The sequence below is a fragment of the Pongo abelii genome, chromosome 2, assembly GCF_028885655.2.
Source record: "Pongo abelii isolate AG06213 chromosome 2, NHGRI_mPonAbe1-v2.0_pri, whole genome shotgun sequence".
Classification (NCBI taxonomy): Eukaryota; Metazoa; Chordata; class Mammalia; order Primates; family Hominidae; genus Pongo; species Pongo abelii.
Window position 1 is genome coordinate 15935617 of NC_085928.1, and position 23352 is coordinate 15958968.

The 23352-nt window shown below is 39.6% G+C and overlaps 1 protein-coding gene across 2 annotated transcripts in view; it reads right to left on the reverse strand.

Moving 5' to 3' along the window:
- Positions 1 to 5005: 5005 nt before the first annotated feature.
- Positions 5006 to 23352, reverse strand: part of CD86 (CD86 molecule) — a 64169-nt gene continuing 45822 nt past the window's right edge. For both annotated transcript variants that reach the window (XM_002813228.5, XM_002813229.6), the window contains exons 3-7: positions 22313 to 22648; positions 19659 to 19961; positions 16739 to 16882; positions 8049 to 8094; positions 5006 to 6705 (exon numbers count right to left, since the gene is read on the reverse strand). In XM_002813228.5, coding sequence (XP_002813274.3) covers positions 6609 to 6705; positions 8049 to 8094; positions 16739 to 16882; positions 19659 to 19961; positions 22313 to 22648 — 926 coding nt within the window. In that variant the 3' untranslated portion in view covers positions 5006 to 6608. The remainder of the gene's footprint in view (positions 6706 to 8048; positions 8095 to 16738; positions 16883 to 19658; positions 19962 to 22312; positions 22649 to 23352) is intronic.

The window sequence follows — 23352 nt, forward strand, 5'->3', positions numbered from 1 at the left end:
TCTCTGCCCTCATCTGCCACATACAATGCAAAGGTTCTTCTCATTGCTTTCTGAATTTCTTCCATTTCTAATAGACTGTTAGGACAATTTAGTGACTTTTTACTCTGTACTTGGTATATTTAGGAAAGTGAGTTCACAATGTTTAATCTGAGTCAATGTTATAATCAGATCATGGGAAGAGAAACCCACTTTGCCACATGCTACAAGTACGATAGGGCTATGGTACTAAAAACACATGGAGTAAGTAAATTTATGCATACTGAATAAGGAATGTAGAGGTTCCATCACTACTCACACCCACCCCTCTTCTCTCACTTGGCTCCCAAAATACTAGCAGCTATACCTCCACCTTCCAAGCAAGATACTGAAAAATTACCAGCTCAAAAAAGAAGATCTAAAAATGATTTCCTAAAAATGTCTTGCTCCAGATCCCTCTGCCATGAAGCTAAAGTTGACAAACCCATCCATAAACTCAGATCCTCCAAATTTTTAGTTTTTCACTCTTAATTGTGAACAGACAATCAAGTATCATCAGACAGCTGGGAATCCTTTAACATGGATGATATAGATCAAAGCAAACAAACAGGAAGAAATAACTTGGAATATAAAACTTTAAAAACAAACAACCTAATCGTTAATATCCTAAGACAGTTAAGAGATAATATTTCAACCATTAGGAACAGGTTCCTTGCAAAAAGAAACATTCAGAAAACAAAAAAGAGCTCTGAAAATAAAACATGATAGCAGAAGTAAAAAATACAACAGAAAGGCTGGAAGATAAACGAGAAAATCTCTAGGAAATGGAACAAAAAACAAAATATGGGCAACAGGAGAGAAAATAACAAAATTGGAGGATCAGTCTAGGAGATTCAACATTCAGGAATCTGACATTCTAAAATGAGAGACTAGTGAAATAGAGGGGAAAAATAATCAATGAAATAATTCAGGAAAATTTTCCTGGAGGGAAAGACATGAGTTTCCAGAAGAAAAGTCCATTTGAGTGTTAATCACAATGGACAAACAGGCATTTCATGACAAAATCTTAGAACACTGAGCAGATTCTAAAAGCTTTCATGTAAAAAGATAAGGAGTCAGAATATTTGTAGATTTCTCAAGAGCAACACTGGAAACTATGGACAATGAAAATAATTTCCAGCCCAAATTTTTATACCAAGCAAAATTATTATTAATAGTTAAGCAGGAAAGTAAGATAAAGACATTTTCAGATACATAAAATTTCATTAAATATATTTCCTACAGATCCTTTCTCAGAAAGCTGCTGGAGCAAGCTACTGAAGGATATGCACCACCAAAGTGAGGGGGTAAATCAAGAAAGACAACTATATGGACATAGGAATTGGGAGATCCCTTCAGGGTAACTGTTGCTCACCAGACCTAGGGTGTAACTTGTTCAGATTGGAGCAGGTTTTAAACTTTGTAACTAAGGACAGTGAAGGATTCTATATCTGTAAGTATCTTTTCTTCTGAAGTGAACAGGTAGACATAGTAAAATCCAATGGAATCTCACTTTTATTATAAGATCCACAATGATGCTAGAATATTGGTGAGAATGAAAACTTATACATACAGATGTATGTTTTTAATATGAAGGATTACACTGAAGACTGATGTCAATCATCCTAGAAAGAGTATTCTGGTTTCTGTAGACTGTAGTGTAAAGTAAAACCAAATCTGCCTGAATAAGGGGAATATGTGTATGTGTGTGTACACACACTTATATATAGGCATAGTGTGACTATGAATGGATACCCAGGAAGCTGGAGACCAGAGTTGTGTGGCTAGGGAAAGGGAATGTGAGGGAGACCTTTTCACTATTTACCTTCTTATTTCTCTTGGTGTGTTGGACAGAATGCAGGGTAAGAGAGATAGGAGACTGGGATCAGTTGGGAGGTGACTGACATGTTTTTGGTATGAATAAAGAAGGTCCTGAATAAGAAAATAAGAGGTGGGTGTGAAAGTGGGAGGAATGCTTTCCTGGCCTAGTGATGACTGATAACAGAATGAGGCAGGAGCAAAGGGGTGAGCAGTGGGTGCTGAGGGAAAGGTTGAATGCAGTCATCAGAGATGACTCTTTGCTTTCAAGCCTCGGTTAATGTATTAGTTCCTTCTCACACTGCTAATAAAGACACACCCAAGACTGGATAATTTATAAAGGAAGGAGGTTTAATTGACTCACAGTTCAGCAGGGCTGATGAGGCCTCAGGAAACTTAAATCATGGTGGAAGGGGAAGCAAACATATCCTCTTTCACAGGATGATAGGAAGGAGAAGTGCCAAGCAAAAGGCAGAAAAGCCTCTTATAAAACCATCACATCTCATGAGAACTCACTCACTATCATGAGAACAGCAGCATGGGGGTAACTGCCCACATGATTCAATTACCTCCCACTGGGTCCCTCCCACAACACGTGGAGATTATGGAAACTACAATTCAAGATGAGATTTGGATGGGGACACAGCCAAACCATATAATTTCACCCCTGGCTCCTCCCAAATCTCATGTCCTTACATTTCAAAATACAATCATGCCTTTCCAACAGTCCCCCAAAGTCTTAACTCATTCCAGCATTAACCCAAAAGTCCAAGTCCAAAGTCTCATCTGAGACAAGGCAAGTATCTTCTGCCTATGAGCCTGTAAAATCAAAAGAAAGTTAGTAACTTCCTAGACACAATGGGGGTACAGGCATCGAGTAAATATACCCATTCCAAATGGGAGAAATTCACTAAAACAAAGGGACTACAGGCCCCGTGCAAGTCCAAAATCCAGTGGGGCAGTGAAATCTTAAAGCTCCAAAATGATCTCTTTTGACTCTATCTCTCACATCTAGGTCATGCTGATGCAAGAGGTGGGCTCCCATGGCCTTGGGCAGCTTGGCCTCTGTGGCTTTGCAGGGTACAGCCCCCTCCTGGCTTCCTTCATGGGTTGGCATTGAGTGTCGGTGACTTTTCCAGGTGCATGGTTTGTGGACCTACAGTTCTGGGGTCTGGATGATGGTGGCCCTCTTCTCATAGCTCCCCTAGGCAGTGCCCCAGTGGGGACTCTGTGTGGGGGCTCCAACCCCACATTTCCCTTCTGCACTGCCCTTGCAGAGGTTCTCCATGAGAGCTCTACCACTGCAGCAAACTTCTGCCTGGACATCCAGGTGTTCCCATACATCCTCTGAAATCTACAGGGAGGTTCCCAAACCTCAATTCTTGACTTGTGTGTACCTGCAGGCTCACTGTGCTGAAGCTGCCAAGACTTGGGGCTTGCACCCTCTGAAGCCATGACCTGAACTGTATCTTGGCCTCTTTTAGCCATGGCTGGGATGCAGGGCACCAAGTCCCAAAACTGCACAAAGCAGCAAGGCCTCAGGCCTGGCCCAGGAAACCATTTTTCCCTCCTAGGCCTCTTAGCCTGTGATGAGAAGGGCTGCTGTGAAGACTTCTGACATGTCCTGGAGGCATTTTCCCATTATCTTGGCAATTAACATTTGGCTCCTTGTTACTTATGCAAATTTCTGCAGCTGGCTTGAATTTCTCCTCAGAAAATGGGTTTTCTTTTCTATCACACTGTCAGGCTGCAAATTTTCCAAACTTTTAAACAAAAGTTCCAATTCCAAACATATTTTTGGGAATACATAAAACTGAATGCTTTTAACAGCACAAAAGTTACATCTTGGATGCTTTGCTGCTTAGAAATTTCTTCTGCCAGATACCCTAAATCATCTCTCTCAAGTTCAAAGTCCCACAAATATCTAGGGCAGGGGAAAAATGCCACCAGTGTCTTTGCTAAAACATAGCAAGAGTAACCTTTATTCCAGTTCCCAACAAGTTCCTCTTCTCTATCTGAGACCACCTCAGCCTGTATTTCATTGTCCATATTACTATCAGCATTTTGGTCAAAGCCATTCAACAAGTCTCTAGGAAGTTCCAAACTTTCCTACATCTTCCTATCTTCTTCTGAGCCCTCCAAACTGTTCCAACCTCTGCCTGTTACCAAGCTCTGCCACTTACAAAGTTAACAATGTTGGGTAAATTACTCTGACTTATCTCTATGTTTAGATTTTCTCATCAGCATAATAGGCATAATATTCCATTACCTACATCATAGGGTCATTGTGAGGATTAAATAGGATAATGAGTTTAAAGGTTTAGATGAATGACTGGTATATGGTAAATGTGAAATAATGTTAGCTAGTACTATTCTGCCTAATGACCTTTTTCAACCTTCTTTTTCTTTCCCCTAGTCTTAGAATACAGCAGTTCAGATAATTTAATATACAAAGGAGGGATGTTCTCACCAAAGGGCATGTTAATATTTCATTCAATCTTTAAATAGATATGTTTTGAGAAAACAAAAAAGAATTCTGAAAAGAATACATGACACCAGAAATAAAAATATAACAGAAGTTAGAAGACAAAGTTGAGGGACTCTTTAAGAAATACAGCAAAAGACAAAAAGATGGATAATAGGATAGACAACTATCTTAGTTGTCTAAGGATCCATTGGTGAGAAATTAAACACATTCCTGCCCTCACAGAGTCTAGGTCATTTTCTTTTGTCCAGAGTTTTCCTGGCTCTTCTCACATGCTGTATGTATATATGCATTTATTTTATAATCATGGTGTTTTCAAGGAATATTTTTACATTAAGCTTTTGTTTAATGTACATATAAGTACATAATTAAAAAATTACACACTACAGGTTACAAACTCAAAAGTAAGCTTCCCTTCCTTATTCCAGATTTCTTAGTTGTCCTCAAAAACAACCATTCTTACTTGATTTTTTATGACTCATTACTGAGATAAACATACAGAAGTATACAAGCCTCCTTTCTCAAATAATGGTAGGGGAAAGGGAGGAGGAGAAGATACAGGATGTGTCAGAGGCTTCTAGCCATAGAGATGTAAAGAGAAAGGAAGTACATTCAGAGGACAGAGTGGGGAACATCAGACCACAAGGGTTGAGTAGTACTCTTGAAGCCAAAGCAGAAAATGTAGACTTTTAAATGAATGTAAAAAACATTTATTAAAAACTGTGCTGCACAAAACATGTTAGAAACTAGCCAGGTGCTAGGAGTCTAATCAAGGCAGGGGCAGGGTACACACATGAGAATATTACATGGACAAGCTTGTCTAGCATGGCAGTCTATAACCCTTGAGGGTTTACATAAAATAAAGGAATATTTTCGTGGCTCAGGCTCCCCAGAGTTCTCTTTATGTTTGGGCAGAGACTGCCCCATCCCTTACTGATCCCACCTTAGAGCCAGGTTTCCAAAGTCATTTCTCCCAGTATATCTGTCTCTGTATGCAAGTTTCCTCTGGTTGCCTTGAGCAAAAACAATCATCCAACTCAAATTTGCTAGCCCTATGCTGGGCCAGCCCATGTTCCCGTAGGACATCTGTAGGCTAAGTAAGCCCCTGGGTGATCTGCGTCTTGGTCTTCCTAATTCCGTTGCAGCTCTTCCTCTCTCAGCCAGGAGTGGAAAGTCCTAAGCCTCCTTCCATTCATCCCAGTGTCAAGGTGATGGCTCTCCCTCCCCAGCTCTGCTTCCAGGAAGATGACATCCCAATAACTTGGGTATCACCAAAACCCCTCCCTGACCACCAGGGAAACTGCTGTCTGTCTTATGTCCATTTGGACAGACTGTCCATCTGTTGCTTGTTTCAAGACTTGTTGATGGGGTGGACAGACCAGACATTTCATGTATTTCTGTGGATCAAGATCTCTCTTTTTTTTCTCTCTCTCTTTTGAGTACTGTGATCTTTTTTGGTTCTTTCACAGCTTCCCCAGGCCATCTCACTAGTCAGTTCTTCAAGAGAAACAGGGTTCACAAGCTCCGGCATTTTCCTGTTTTTTCAGTTCTCTCCACTAGGGCTTGTTGGGCGGAGCAAGCCTCCTCAATATTAGCAACAGCCCAGATAGAAGTGGCTCCAGGTTCTAACTCTGCCTCTCCTAATTTCCCCAAATTTAGGTTGGTCTGCTCATTGTTGCCTGTACTCTAGGTCACCGTTTTCCTTACTGACCCTGACAGAGGGATGAGAACTCCTTAGCAGGGGTAGACTTTTCTCTAGAGCATAGTAATCACACTATTACAGTACATAGATCTCTATGTTTCAAGATATTAACACTGTAAGGTCATAAATACATAAGTACCACCCAGACTGAGGAGGTAGTTGTTTAGTCACAGGTACACAAGATTCAGTGGGGCACCAGCTTAGAATTCTGGGCAGATAAAAGGCAGTTTTCCAGAAATTGAGAGGTCTATTTAAAAAAACACAATCTATGAAATTAAGAGAAGAATCTGATCTGGAGGAGGTATTGGTCCTAAATTTTATTTCCAGGTCATGAACCACTAAGCTGTGCTTGGCCCATAAGTGTGCTCTGAAGTGAAAAGAAGCAGTAAGAGAATTAAAGTCTGCTCTTGGCATACAGAGCAGAGCTGGAGTCACAGGGAGGCTATTCCACTTAGGGGGAGTCCTGGAGCGCCCTTATTACTGATGGTAATGTCTTTTTGCCTTCTGGAAGAAATCAAAAAGTTGCCCAGAAACTTACAAAGGAAAAAGGTAGAAAAAATGAATACTTGTATGGGCTTTACTCTTTAATTAAAAACATGTATCACTTTTGTCGCAGGAAGATGTCTTCGAACTTTTAAAAACACGCTGGGCTTCATCAGATCTTTCAGGTATATGGATTTTTTCTCTGGAGAAATAGAAGAAAAGATTAGGTAATATTTCACATTTGAGCTACTTTCTTTTTCTAGATTTCAATGATAGGGCAGAATAGAGGTTGCCATTGGAACAGCAATGAGGAAAAACAAACTATTGAAGAGAAAGATGGAGAAGGCAAGAGAAAAGAACCACGGTCTACACTGTCATCTGTGCTTCAACAGCTACCCTCTATTTCTGCCTGGCCCTTCCCATGCCCTCTGCTGGTTCTCTGCTGCCTGCCCTCTGCAGGCTCTTCCAGACCATTTCTGAAACTGAGTGTGACAGGGTAGGCAGGATTTCAGCACCCTTTCTCATTGTCCAAGGGTGCCCAGAATTATTAGTCTTGTTGCTAGAATCACAGTGGCTGGTATATCTGGATTAGTGCTGGGTACTCTTGGTTGTCTCTGCACCCTGGGGGTTATGACCGTTATCTCTGAAACCAGGCTTGTGACTGAGGGTTGCTTTGATCCTATGGGTATGCAGTCAGAGCCTTGATATTCCTGAGAGCTTAATTTCTCAGGACGGATAGAGGTACAGACTATCTGATAGCTTCACGTTGTGAAAGGACTGATCACCACGAACTTTTATGTATTCATCATGCATCAATCACTCTTTCAACATTTATTGAGAACCTGCTATATGCCAGACACCATGCTAAGTGCTAGCAGCACAATGATGAGCTTAACTGGTATGGTCTTTGCCCTTCATAGGATTTAGTTTAGTCTAGTTTATAGAGTTTAATAAGATAATTACACAAATATGTAACCATAATCTGGTGTTATTAAGAAAAAGCCAAGGGATCCACATGATACTGTAACAAGTTGACATTTTCTAGTTTGGGAAAGGGTTTTTAAGAAAGTGCTGCTTGAGGCAAGATCTGAAGAATGAGGTAAAGAAGTGGCAGAAGAACATCTAAACAGGGTCATAGCAAATACTAAGATGCTCAGCCTGAAGCAAACATGTTATCATTCCCCACTTCTTCATTTATTCATTCCACACATGTAGGATGCCCACTAATCTAGGCACTGTGCCAGGTACTGGGGTTACTGTGGCAGATAAGATGCAGCCCATGTTCACCACCTCTGAAATCTTTGGTGTTGACTTTTACTTGACCATGACAGAGCTTGTCATGCTTTCTGGGCATTGTGCATTGGATACCCTGTCATCCATTAACAGGTTATTTTCTTCTAGGTCTTAACTAGTTTTATTTTCCTCTCCCTCTCCATTAGTTCAGGTTTGCTGAGGTCTCAACATATGTTAGGCATAAGCCTATTCAAGTAACAGGCACTCTGGGGATTATACCTCTCTCATCAATGTCTCAGGGTCAGGATTTACCTTTTCTTGGTCTGTTCACTCTCTTCCCTCTCCATTGTGTTGGTTCCTGAAAGACACCAAGAACAATCTTCAAAAATGTATTCCTCATAGATACCAAGAGAAGGAAAGTTTGAAAAGGCTTCAAAGTTCTGGGACTCAGAGAGAAATTGTTGTAACTTTATATATGGAAGAGATAGTTACTCAAATGATGCAATTTCAGGGGGATTGGGAAGAAGTTTCTTGCATTCAAAAAGTATATGCCTTCCCTTGCTCACTGTGCCTTAAGTTCTAACACTGGAAATAGATTTTTCACTTATATCTTTATCCTGGCTAACCAAAAATACCATTGGGAGGGGTAATATATTTAGTTTTAGCAATCATTTTGTGTTTGGAAGAGTTTCTAATCCTTTTCTGAAAGCAAGCTTTATAAGGAGGAGGAAAAGAAGTCTTGAAGATGTTGATGCCTAAATGGGCTAGCCAGATGGTGCTAAGAATATTACACAATGTTGCATGGGCAAGGAGAAGTGGGAAATTTCTAGCCAGCTAGAACTCACAAAGCCTGAGTTGCTATTGATAGGGACTTGCTACTGACACAACTTGGGATGTAAATTTCTCTAGGCTGACTGTTGTGATGATGCTATTGTCCCACATAAACCCCAACAGGTTGCTAACCTGGGTGTCCATGGAGGTATTTATAGACCACAAGAATCCACTCAACAATACCTCTGATGGTTTTGTGATTCTGTCTTTACTAAATAGAGCATTCTTGAACACTTCCTGTCATTGGAAGTTCTCTTTTATGTGTGTATGTGTGTATTTAAAAACAATCAGCTTTTATGAGGCCACAAAGTCATAAGAATGATATAATGGACTTGGGTACTTGGGGGGAAGAGTGAGAGGTGGATGAGGGATAAAAGACTACACATTGGGTACAGTGGACATTGCTTGGGTGACAGGTGCATCAAAATCTCAGAAATCACCACTAAAGAACTCATCCATGTAACCGAAAACCACCTGTTCCCCAAAAACTATTGAAATAAAATAAAAATAAAAGATAAAAACAATCAGCTTTATGGAGGTATAATTAATAAATAATAAAACCCAATCATTTTCAGTTTAGAGTTTGGTGATTTTAACGAATATATATAGTCACATAACCACCACCACAATCAAGATCGAGAACATTTTTATAAGCCAAAATAGTTCGCTTTTCAGCTGATTCCCTTCCCCCATCCCATGGATAACCATGAATCTACTTACAATAGTTTTGCTTTTTCTCAAATTTCATATACATGAAATTGTATAATGTGTATTCTTCTTGTGCCTGGATTGTTTCACTTAGCATAATGCTTTTGAGATTTATCTATGTTCTTGTGTATTATTAGTAGTCCATTCCTTTCTATAGCTTTGCAGTATTTCATTGTATAAATATACCACCGCCAACTGATGAAAATTTAGGATGCCAGGTTTGGTATTATGAAGCAAGCTGCTATGAACATTTGTGTATGAGTCTTTATATATTTTTAAATTTTTAAAAATTTCTGTTTGGTGAATGTCTAGGATTTCTGGGTTGTATAGCAGTACATGAGAGTTTCAGTTGCTTCTTATCCTCTCCAGCACTTGATGTTTATCAGACCTTTTAATTTTAGCCATTCTAGAGGGTGTGCAGTGGTATCTCATTATAGTTTTAATTTGTACTTCCCTGATGACTAATGATGTTGTGACTGTGCTCATCGGCCATTTGTATATCTTCTTCTGTTATGTATCTGTTCAAGTCTCTTGCTTCATGCCTTTTATTAAATGGATTGTCTTCTTCCTAATGAGTTGCAATATGTAATTATATATTCTGGATACAAGTCCTTTATCAGATATATATTTTGCAAACGTTTTCTCCCTGTCGGTGGTTTGACTTTTCCTTTTTTAAACAAAGTCAAAGAACAAAAGTTTTCCATATTGATGACATCCATTTTATCTTTTTATGATATGGTTTTTGCTTTCTGTGTCCTATCTAAGAAGACTTGCCTAACTTAAGTTTACAAAGATTTTCTCCCCTGTTTTCTTTCAGAAGTCCTTTCATTTTAATTTTTAATATATAAGTTACTTTGTGTGTGTCTAGGTTCATACTTTTTCCATGTGGATATCTAATTGTCTCAACACTATCTGTTGAAAAGACTATCCTTTCTGCATGGAATTACCTTGGTACCTTTGTCAACAGTGTGAATCTATTTTTGACTCTCTATTTTGTTCCATTGACTGATATGTCTGTCCTTTTACAAATATCACACTGTATTAATTACTATAACTATATAGTAAATATTGAAATTAGGTAGGTTAAGTCCACCTTTGTTCTTTTTTTTTTTTGAGAGGGAGTTTCGCTCTTGTTACCCAGGCTGGAGTGCAGTGGCATGATCTCAGCTCACAGCAACCTCTGCCTCCCGGGTTCAAGCCATTCTCCTGCCTCAGCCTCCGGAGTAGCTGGGATTACAGGCATGCGCCACCATGCCTGGCTAATTTTGTATTTTTAACCTTTGTTCTTATTTTTCAGAATTGTTTTGGCAATTGTAGGTTCTTTGCATTTCCCTATAACTTTTAGAGTAAGATTTTTAGTATCTATTAAAGAGCTTACCAGGATTTTGATTGTAATTACATTTAATCCATAGATTAACTTGGAGAGAATGGATATCTTAACATCTAGTCTTCTGATTCATAAACATGGCCTATGTCTCCATTTATTTTGGTTTACTTTAATTTCTCCAGTAGTAATATTGTATAGTTTTCAGTATATAGACCTTGTACTTGTTTTGTTAAATTTATTTCCAAGTTTTTAATATTATTTGATGCTATTGTAAATGCTATTAATTTTTTTCAGTGTAAATTGCTTTTGTTAGTATATAGAAATAATTGATTTTGTGTATTGACTTTGTATCCTGTGTCTTTGCTACACTCACTTATCAGTTTTAATAGGTTTTTGATAGACTCCTCAGGATTTTCTACAAGCATGATCATTATCTGTGAAAAAAGACAGTTTTACTTCCTTTCCAATCTCTATGTCTTTTATTTCTTTTTCTAGTCTTGTTTCTCTGGCTATGACCTCCAGCACAATGTGGAACAAAAGTAGAGAGAGTGGACATCCTCCTACTTTCCCCATCTTAAGGTAAAAGCAATCAGTCTTTTATCATGAAATATTATGCTAACAGAAGAATTTTTGGTAGACGTTCTTAGTCAGGTTGAGGAAGTCATCCTGTATTCCTATTTTTATGAGAGTTTTTCTTTCCATTTAAAACTATGAATGGTTATTAATTTTGTCAAAAGCTTTTCCTGTATCCATTGACATGATCATATGTTTTTTTTCTTTTTAGTTTATTTATGTAGTAAAGGTTATTGCCTGATTTTTGAATGTTGAGCTTACCTGTGTTTCTTGAATAAACCCCACTTGATCATGATGTATTATACTTTTAACATATTGCTAGATTTTAGTTGCTAATTTTGTTAAGCATTTCACGAGAGATGTTTGTAGTTTTCTTTTCTTGCAATGTCTTTTCCTAGTTCAGTATCAGGGCTTCCCTGCCTTCAGAGGGGCCTGGACACTGGCTCCAGGCAGCAAACTAGAGCCATCATAGGGCTTATCTCATTTTTTCTTTCCTTCACTCAGGGACTACAGTTTTCTGCTGTCTGTCATCCGATCTCTGAAAACAGTTGTTTCATATATTTTGTCTGCTTTCTAGTTGTTTATGGAAAGAGGGCAATTCCTATAGCAGTTAATCCTTTGTTGGAGGAAGAAGAAGTCTACTTCTTCTATACAATTTTAAAGACTATTTATTTATTTATTTATTTATTTATTTATATTTTTTAAGACGGAATCTCGATCTTCTGTCACCCAGGCTGGAGTGCAGTGGTGTGATCTTGGCTCACTGCAACCTCTGCCTCCCAGGTTCAAGCGATTCTCCTGCCTCAGCCTCCCAAGTAGCTGGGATTACAGGTGCCCACCATCACACCCAGCTAATTTTTGTATGTTTAGTAGAAATGGGATTTCACCATGTTGGCCAGGCAGGTCTCGAACTCCTGACTTAAGGTGATCTGCCTGCCTCAGCCTCCAAAAGTGCTGGGATTACAGGTGTGAGCCACCACCCCTGGCCTAAAAGACCTTTTAATTATTAGAAAAGTCTCTCTTAATTCCTTATACCCTCTCATGACCTTCATTCATTGAGATGCCCTTTAGAGTCATACCATCAAGCTCAATCTTTGCATCCTATGGTAGCTCTTTAGATATTTGAAGACAGCATTTCTGTTCTCTCCAGGCCTTCTTTCAGGTGAAGCATCATCAGTTACTTGAGCTATTTCTTAATTGACTGAGTTCTCAGATGCTTTATAAATCTGGTTATGTTCTATTTTTGTAAAGTTTCTTCTTAAAAATAATGGTGTTTATAAGGACATGAATAGACAATTCTCAAAAGAAAATATACAAATGGCCAATAAACATGAAAAAACTTCAATATCACTAACTATCAGGGAAATGCAAATTAAAACCACCATAAGATACCACCTTACTCCTGCAAGAATGGCTATTATTAAAAAATCAAAAAATAATAGATGTTGGCATGGATATGGTGAAAAGGGAACATGTTTACACTGCTGGTGGGAATGTAAACTAGTACAAACACTATGGAAAACAGTATGGAGATTCCTTAAAGAAGTAAAAGTAGAACTCTACTATTTAATTCAGCAATCCTACTACTGGGTATATACCCAAAGGAAAATAATTCATTATATGAAAAAGACACATGCACATGCATGTTTATAGCAGCACAATTTGCAATTCCAAAAATAAGGAACCAACCTAAATGTCCATCAACCAATGAGTGGATAAGGAAAATGTGGTAAATATCCCTTATGGAATATTACTCAGCCATAAAAAGAAACAAAATAATGGCATTTGCAGCAACTTGGATGGAACCAGAGACCATTATTCTAAGTGAAGTAACTCAAGAATTGAGAAACAAATATTGTATGTTTTCACTGATAAGTGGGAGCTAAACTATGAGGATGCAAAGACATAAGAATAATATAATGGACTTTGGGGACTCAGAGGAAAGAGTGGGAGGGGTGAGAGATAAAAGACTACACACTGGTGCAGTGTACACTGCTTGAGTGACAGGTGGCACCAAAGTCTCAGAAATCACCACTAAATAACTTATCCATGTAACCAAAAACCACCTAGTTTAGTTCAGTAGTTCCCAAAAAACTATTCAAATAAAAATTTTGAAAAAGAATCTTATTATAAATGTAAAAAAAAGGTACTTATAGTTGAATGCAGTATTTCAGATGTCTTCAGACTAACACAAAATAAATTATCCTTTTATACCCATGACAAAATAGTCACCATATCAAAAAAAGCCACTATCAAAAAAATGAAAGAGACAACTAAAAGGTAGATTCTAAACTTTTAAATTTGATTACAAATTTAGCATTTTGAAGGGGAAATGTGATGATATCACTAACTTTCAGTTTTTAAGCCTGTGAATATTTCTGTTTAAATGTTGGTTAAAAATGTATCACGAGGTCAAGAGATCAAGACCATCCTGGCCAACATGGTAAAACCCCGTCTCTACTAAAAATACAAAAATTAGCTGGGCTTGGTGATGCGCACCTGTAGTCCCAGCTACCTGGGAGGCTGAGGCAGGAGAATCGTTTGAACCTGGGAGGCAGAGGTTGCGGTGAGCTGAGATCGTGCCACTGCACTCCAGCCTGGTGACAGAGTGAGGCTCTGTCTCACACACACACACACACACACACACACAAAGAAAAAATAATAATAATAATAATAATTTCTTTTGAAAAACAAACTTTACCTTTAAGAAATCATTCCTGAAACAGCTGAGACTCCTAGGTTTGTTCTAGGGAGGCAAGTTGTAAAAACCATTGTTGCTAGGGCATTGTATACAGATTTCAGTCACACAAAACCCAAATGAGGAAGTAAAATTTCAGGGAGAGCTATTTTAGTCTTTCTCCCAATGTGTAAGCTGATAGGGTGATTTCTGTTTGGGAAAAGACAGTAATTCATAGTTATAAATTCTCATGCCTTATCTGCCCTATTTGACAAAACAAAAAAAGAGAAGAGAGATTGGAAACTGGCTAGAATAACTATGGCATTTCCTTTTTAGTCATTTAAACAGCCTAAACTGGGTAAATATATACAGTTGAGGCATAGAAAATCTATAATGAGAAAACACTGGACAGGACTTTTGGTGCCAAGTTAGTTAGTTTGAGGACTGTCTCCTCCGAGAAAGGGATTAACACTGGAGTAGGAGGAAGCTCCACTTTTGGAGAAATTCCTACCAGTTATCAGTAAGCTTGTGTCTCTGTGGAGGGATCTGCTGTTTCCACATTGGTCTCTTGGCAGAATTCAGCTCCTTATAGTTGCAGAACTGAGATCCTAATTTCCTTAATGGCTGGCTGTCAACTGAGAGCCACTTCCAGCTTCTAGAAGCTACTTACATTCCTTGGCTCATGGCTTCCTCCTTCCATCTTCAAAGCTAGAAATGCTGGATTGAGCTTCTTAAGTTTCAGATCTCTCCTTCTTCCAGTTCATTTCTCTATCCCAGCTAGGAAAGATTCTCTGACTCATGTGATTATATTGGGCCCACCTGGATAATCCAGGCTAATCTCACCATCTCAAGCTTGGTGCCTTAATCACCTATGTGAAGTTCCTTTTGCCATGTAAGAACATATTACAGGTTCTGGAGTATAGGAGGTGGACGTCTTGTGGGGGGCATTATTTTGCCTATCACATGGCCAATGCCAGGAGTACCCACAAAGCAATGGTAGATATTGCTGAAGTTACAGAATCCAAATTTACAAATATATCATATCTATAATGGCATAGTTATACCTGTTGCACCTCCCTCCCTACAGTGATGGCAAGGCTACTGTCTTTGATCAAACTCATTGGCATGGATGACTGTCTGAATAAATAACTTTTTCTTACCAATATTCTTCATTACATTCTTAGGAGTCATATATGTACCACCCAGCCCAATCTGACCATCTCATCTGTACCTACAGAGCTTATTTAACCACCTTCTAACTTCTCTCATGTGAACACACATATCCTGTTTATCTCCCCTATCTAGTCTCCTGATTTTTTTCTGATTGCCCCATGGAGGAAGAAACATCCTTAATCTTTTTCTCTATCCCTTCTTTGTTTCATTTGTAAGCTGATCATTCTAATGTGAAGAAAAATTTAGGAAACAGCTTATTCCCAAGATGTAAGTCACTTCTTTATATTTGACTAATTTTAAATGGCAATGAGGTTGAAAGAAAGTGAAGCTCAAAACTCTCACCTTGAAAAGTCAAATCCTGGACAAGCATGATATGTCTTTACATCTGTGCTATGAATTTTATACTTTTATATCATAGAAATCTCTCAGCACACTCCATACATTGGCAGTTTGAATGGCTCTGCCACATGCTTTGTATTAATTTATTTAAATTTTATGATTGCTCCCCAATTTCTTATTTTTAAAGTACAGCAGGATGCATTGAATGACTGCTAATGTCATCCATCTATTTTCTAGATAGATTTTAAAATCAGTATACTGAAAAACAAGATGCTGGCCAGAGGCAATACTCATCTCGTGCTTTCTACCATAAGTGAGTTAGAAGGTTACCTTAATTATTAGCGCCAATCAAACTAATTACTACTGGAGGCAATTACTAAGATAAAGTCCAATCTTAGCTTAGAACCTGCCCAAACTACAAAAAAAGCATGGCATTATTATAAAGTTAGGGACCACTTTGTCCCCATTAAACATTTTTATAACAGAAGTCAGTGGGGAAGGTGTTTATAATAACAAAACTATTGGACTAACTCAAGTGTCCAAAAAATGAGGTTGGTTAAATAAATAAATTAAGGTGTATCCACATAAGGGAATATCTTGCAGCCATTTAAAATGATGCTGTAGAATGATATTTATGACATTGAAAATTGTCTTGCTACATTTAGTATAACAAAGTTAGAACACAGTACATATATTATCCAAATTATGAAAAATAGCCCTTATGATAATCCTAATTATGGAAAACAACATAGATTGATACATAGAAAAATCTTAAAGATAGGCACCAAAAATGTTTGTGTAATCATTTTTTCTTATTAGTAGAGTTATAGGTGATTTTATTTTTGGTATATATGATAATGGATATGTATTACTTAGAAATTAGTAAAAGTTAATATTGTTTGTTATAAGTCAATGGGCAATAATTCATCTAACTTATTTCATAAGAAACCTAGATTTTTTTAGAGACGAGAAGCTGATTCTTGTGGTCATTTAGCAAATATCCCTGCTTAAACACCACCAGGTCCACAGTCTTTAACATTTAGGAGTGGTTTTACCATTTTACTTTATGTATATGTCACAGTAACCTCAAGAAGTGAGGTAGATAAAGCAAATAATAATCAGTTTTCCCTGGAAACCAGAAGTACATTTGTAAACCTGAGGTTAGAAATGTTGCCTTTCTTTGAAGTCCAAGAGCAACATAATCTGCTGCTGCCAGTCTGTATAGGCTCAAAACTCCAAGGAAAAACCTTTTTTCCCAACAACTTCCTGACTTTTTGCCAGTCTAGGCTCAGCCAACAAGCTGCAGAAGGCTGCCAGCCGATTGGGAAGTAGGTGCAAAGTGGCAGTCTGTGGGGAGGACAAGGACTCACTCACCACATTTATAAGAGTTGCGAGGCTGCTTCTTCTTCTTCCATTTCCATAGAATTAGACAGAAAGCCATCACACATATAATAACTGTTGGAAGTACAGCTGTAATCCAAGGGATGTGGTCTGGGGGAGGCTGAGGGTCCTCAAGCTCTACAAATGACCACAAATTTTCAATCAGCCAGGAGAGTCATTTACAAAAGGGTTCTGCTAGCTGCTCTTCTCTTTATTTACCTGCCAGCCTCTCCCCAGGGTTCTAAGGCCAGAGAAGCCTGAAATCCACAATAGGAGGCCATAGAAAGTCCCAGTCTCTGGGCCTCGGCAGTGACCTAAGAATCAAGCCCATGCCTCTGGCCAAATGCCTGGACTGAGCTGCCATGCCTTCCTGGAGGTGGGGATAACACCGACCATGATCAGGAAGAAGAGGGTCAGCCTGGCCCGTGATTCTGGAATCTGGGTGAGGTGTCTGTGCTGAGGCTCTGCACGTGCAGTCATTTGTGCTGTGCCTGCTATCCTGCCCCCCTCTGCAGTCATTTCCCAAGCCCTGAAGATCCTCTCGTGATGATTCTTCTGTCCACTATCATCTCCAGACACCTCTCACTTGGACAAATGCAACAGCTTCCACAGGCCTCTACCTCTAGTTTTCATTTGCTTGTTTGTTTAGTTTTTTCCTACTGAGGTCACAGCAGGTTTCCTCTGCATGGCTTTCAGCGTGTCTCATCTACTAAAAAACCTTTGATGTTTCTTCATGCCTTGAGGAACCTTCACGCCTTCAGGACCTACTTCCTTACATGAGAACTCCTAAGTTTCTGGACAGTTGGAAAACAGACTTTGTGGGGAAAACTTAGAATGGAGTCACCCACTTTAAAGACATTTTTGGGAACAGTTCTGGTAGCTAATCCCAAATTTCAGGAAAACTAGGACCAGCTGATCTATTAGCTTAGCTATAATTTGTAGACACATGCCCTGTTTCTGGGATGGTAAGAAGTTGTTGGCATTGCAGGCCATATTTAATCCCTTTTGAGTCTGTCCCAGTCTATTCCACTTGAGCCAGTTTGGCACTCCCACTAAAGGGGGTTAGGGGTTATACTTACTAATGTGGAGGCTGCTACCTTTCAACATGCAAAAAAGACCCCTTGACTCAGAGTCTAACCTATCTCTGATCAAGCGATAGAATGGGAAACCCAGAGAGGCAAGCCCCATCTTCCTGAGGCAGCTAGAGCTGAAACATTTCTGAAGATGGGGGTACCTGTTGAAGTTTGGCAGAACAGTAGTTGAGAAGCAGCAGGAAGGTGAGCCATGATGAGGTTATAGTGGTGGCAAGCCCCTGTTAATTTGTAGACTATGGGAGCCGTAACAGAGGGCCCTGGGGCATGTCATATATGGTGATGTTGGTGGCCACAAGATGGCCACCAATCAAACTAATTACACATTGAAGGAGGTACTGAACTTCAGGCATAGCTTGGAGAGGCTTCTATCTGGCCAAGAGAGGATACAGGAGAAGCAACTGGGACAGGACGAGTGGCTCCACCATTTACTGGACTCTCAGAGGCTGAAGTGTCTGAGTAGGAAGAAGTCAGTAGCAGGAGATGAGATTGGCCCAGTTGTAAAGTTGGTTCATGGGGATTGGCCCCATGGGCTGTTCACAGACCAAATTATATCTGAACAACAAGACACTGGGAGAAAGGAGGCGATAAAGCCAGGGTATGGAGCAAGGAGTTGGATGGATGTCACTGGAGGGGGCAAGCCAAGAATCATTGCTGGAGAAGGGGTCAAGGTAAGAAGAAGGCAGATGTGGGGGTCAAGGTCAGCACAGGCAGTGATGGGACAGGGTAGATGCAGACCACCTTTATTCCAGGAGGGAATCTTGCAGTTACAGCTTCTTAAAACAGGAGTCAAATATAGACACATGCCCTCCCGGGTAAATCCAGGACTTTAAAATGTCAGGCTCCTATTAGTGGCTACTGCTTAGTTTCAATCCTTTCCTCCACTGAACTGGTCCCTGAAGAATACTTGTGAACACCCAAGCATTTCTGCCTCCAAGGCTTTCTTTGACATACCTCCTGCACTTATGTCAGATACAGTTGAGCCACTGTGGTCCTCTCACCTGCTGAGCCCAGATATTGTCTCAAATTTTTTCTGCTACGGAAGTCACCACAGTTTTGGGAACCTGTCATCCAGAATGCCCTCCCCTCCTCACCACATTTATTAACCCCAATAATTTATTTTACATGTTACAAGGTACCCCTTCCTTTAGGAACCATTCCCTGACCCTCAGGGATCTTGCCTACCTCTGAATGCCCATAAAACTCATTACCAGTCACTTTTGTTTTAAATTTAGTCAGATATTTCCATGGAATAAAATTTAGATTCCAATTCAACCTTTTAAAAATCCAGTTTTTCATGTGTGCACATTACAGGGTTCTGATTCTATTGGAAGGTCCTCAAGGGCAGAGGGGGTGTCATATCTTTTTGTTTTCACTCCTGCGACCAATAATGTCCCAAATGGTTCTATATTCACAATAAATACCATTTGTATGTCTGCATGTATGCATGGTGTGTGTGTGTGTGTGTGTGTGTGTGTGTGTGCAAGCACATGTATGTGTTGTAATCAAAGAAAGAATTCTAGCCTGGAGGAATCCTGCAATTTTTAATCAAAACTTCAGAATCCTCCATCCAAAGGTAAACCAAGAGACTGAGTCAGTTTCAGGGCTAAAAGCATATTTCTTCAAGTGCAACATAGGCTCGTAGCCTCCTGGACCCTGCATCACTCAGGAGAAGCAGGAGCCCTCCATCTGGGTCCTTCCTAACAGCGTCATAAAATGGCCCAGTTGGAGGTTTCCTAGCAAGTCGGGGACGTTGGATGATCTGCCTTAAGCATTTGTGTGTAATACCTGCTGAAAGAAATAGTCTTGGAAAACAGCTTTACCTATAGAGAAAGGTGAGGATAAAAGCCGTATCTTGTCAGTTTCCAGAACACAGAAGATGGTCATATTGCTCGTAACATCAGGGAATGAAACAGACAAGCTGATGGAAACATCGTACAGTTCTGTGACATTATCTTGAGATTTCTGCATAACACCATCATACTCGATAGTTGAATTCTTGGTTCTTAGCAAAACACTCATCTTCTTAGGTTCTGGGTAACCATGTATAGATGAGCAGGTCAAATTTATGTACACATTTTCTGTTATATTAGAAATTGGTACTATTTCAGGTTGACTGAAGTTAGCTGAAAGCAGAAGAGAGATACAAAAAAATCAATCTAAGTTTAGATGTATCCAGGAGGGAATAGCAAATAACTGGGTACTTGATCTGGGGCTCATTGGGGGCACACCTGGGAGCCTCAGGGTGTCTAAAATGTGACCCTCAGCCCAAGGTGAGTGCCACATAATGACTTCATGCTTATTTTTCAACAATAGAGTTTGGGGCCATACTTACTTCCTGCTTATCCAAATCAAGGGGGTGCTCTCTAAGTGAAAGGAGGGCTGTAATTGAGTCACCAAAGGTTTACAATGAAGCCACTGTTTCCAGGGAGTAGAGTCTTTGGAAGGAGAAGTGGTCTGACTCTAGGGCCCAGGTGTCCCATGGGGCACATTCCAGCTCACCAGACTAAGAGAGCAGAAAGGGATTGAGCTGGAGTCTCACCAGGAACTGACAGATTTCATGGTGCTGAGATGCCCTGTGTCATATCTTTCAGAAACCCAAGCAGGATTGTGGTAAGTGAGTGGGTGGAGATTTTGGAATTTGAAGTTCAGAACACTGATTTTTGGCATGATCATCAAAGTGTCTTCATAACATACTCTAAGAAGAAGGCCAAATCCAGCTATTTTAGGGAAAAATACATGCTCTTAATAAACACAGTGTTTCTCTTGCCTTTGTTTGCCATTCTCACTTTCTGGCTGTCCAGGATCACTGGCATGGAGCCCCTAGACCTGTGTCATGTGCCTTCTGTCAGAAAAAATCTCTTGTTCTTTTATAGTTACTAGGTAGTTTGCAGGTTCTACAAACTAATTTATAATTTAGTATATTCTTACTAAAAGGTCTGTCATTTGTGTGTCATCTTTATAAGTTTTGCTATATCAATGTACTATTTGAGCACTCTTCTTGGACTCTATGTGGTCTATAGAAGGTGAATTGCCAGACCGTATTTAGCTTTATTAACAACATCTGTGAAATCACATGTTGCGTAAGTTAGAGTTTTTCTAATATACATTAAAACAAATACAACATGACTTTTCAAAATGCTTATCTGTGTCCCACCTAAAACATTTCCAATGGTACCTGATCACATTTTGAAAACACGGATTTAGCACTTGGTTAACTGTTCCTAAAGCCCTGCAGCCTAGTTTAAATCACACAGGGTTCAAAGGGAGCAGCTCTCCATTCTATTTTTACTTTTGCTTCTGTTTTACTCTATGGTTTTAGAATAGGTGTTGATCTGCCTTTTCAAGTTTCATCAAAAATTAACCTGGATCCAGTAATACCACACCTGGGTATTTTCTCTAGAGAACTGAGAACTTATGTTCACACAAAAACCTGTATGTGAATGTTTACAGCAGCCTTATTCATAAGAACCCCAAACCAGAAACAACCCAATGTCTTTTACTGAGTTGAATGGATAAACAATAAAATGCTACTCAGCAATAAAAAGGGACAAGATCAATATGTGCAACAACTTGGGTGAATCTCAAAGGCATGCTAAATGAAAGAAGCCAGTCTTAAAAGGTTACATACTGTATGGCTCCACTTATGTGACACTGTCAAAAAGACAAAACTATAGGATGCCCAACAAGGGTTACGAGTGCAGACAGGGTATGACTCTATGAAGGGATAGCCTGAGGGAAATTTTTAGGGTGATAGAAATGCTCTATGTCCTGTGGCGGTTACCTAAATCCATACAAGATCTATAAAATCGGCAGAACAGTATACCAAAACAAAAAAAAAATAATTTTACTGTGTGATAGTTTTAAAAAAATCTGTAGTGGCATTTATGCCTTCCAAGGTCTGGTGAAGCAGAGGAGCTGGTTTGTAAGTTTGTGGGTTATGTTTGTTGGGTTTTTTTCCGTTCTGTCTACCAGGTTCATGGTTGTGGCAGTAAACAACTCATAAGCAACCTAGAGGAGGCTGAAGGGAAAACCCAAATGTGTCAGCTGTCCCCTTTGCTAGGAGCTCCAGGCAAAGATTTAGTAGGTGAAAAATCTTGGACCCAAGGAAAAAAAATGAATATAAGACATCTGAGGCCTTTATGGTTATACAAACTTTGTGATGGCCAAATTACCCATGGTTTTTACCATGGGTAATTAGCCATATTTGTTCAATTAGCTCTATTTTTTTCCCCAAAGCAGATTTTTACTGATCCTTCAGAAGCAGACTATAAAAAGTACAAAAGACTTTCAGTTCCCTACTCCCAGACTCTACACTCCCTTCAAATGCACTTCCCAGAAGTGGCTGTCCTCTGCCTTCTCTCTATAGACCCCCCTTTTCCCCTGGGCCCCTCAAGTCCCCCTCCAACGTTTTTCTAACTCATTTGCAGTCCCATCTGAGAAGGCTAAGAATCTGAACACACCATTGACCACATACCAAGCACTGACAGTTCAGAATTCATCTGGTGGATGCGAATCATTCCTGTGGGCTTTTTGTGATGGATGATACATTGATACAAGCCCTTGTCCTTGATCTGAAGATTGTGAAGTCTCAGGGTCCAACTGTCCGGATCAAAACTTGTGCGGCCCATATACTTGGAATGAACGCTGTCAAATTTCTCTTTGCCTAAGTATACCTCGTTCAGAACCAAGTTTTCCTGGTCCTGCCAAAATACTACTAGCTCACTCAGGCTTCGGTTTTGAGAGTTTGCAAATTGGCATGGCAGGTCTGCAGTCTCATTGAAATAAGCTTGAATCTTCAGGGGAGCAGCACCTAAAAAGGAAGGCTAAGGATTAGGGAGGGAGAAACAAGAGGAAAGGGGAAAAAACCTCCATTTCTCTTTATACAATACCCAGATACTATCTTATCAGTAATCATGCTGAAGAATAATATTAAGCTCTGGAACTGTGCACACATGCTTGGCATCTGGAGATTAGGACCTTTGTCCTTGCTTCACTGCTGACTAAATGTGTGGCCTTGTACAAAGTGCAATCTTTATGAGCCTCAGTTTCCTCATCTGATTAATGAAGTAGTTGACTAAATGTTCTAAGGGTCTTTCTAGCACTGTGGTTCTGTGAATTTAAATTGCAGGACAGGGAAAAACCAGTAGAGTTAGACAACCCATTCACCCACCAGTTACCTTCCTATAACCTTAATTTTAGTTCTCATCACTGTAGCTGTTACATGTTCCATAACGTCTACACCATCACCAAAAGCTTTCCCCTCTCCCCCATCCACATATTCCTTGGTCTGCTATGATGAAAATATTGCTGATAATGGTAATAAATTACAGCCCCCCTTTATTATACTTCATTAGTTGGGGAATCACATTGAGTAACATCTTTGAAATTCAAATAGCTCCCTTTACAGAACTTCCCCTATGACTGCTGCTCCCATGGCCAGCACTCCCAAGGATGTCAAATGCTTTAGAAATGACTTCGATAGTGAACCAAGGCCTTTATTTTCAGTGACCTCTC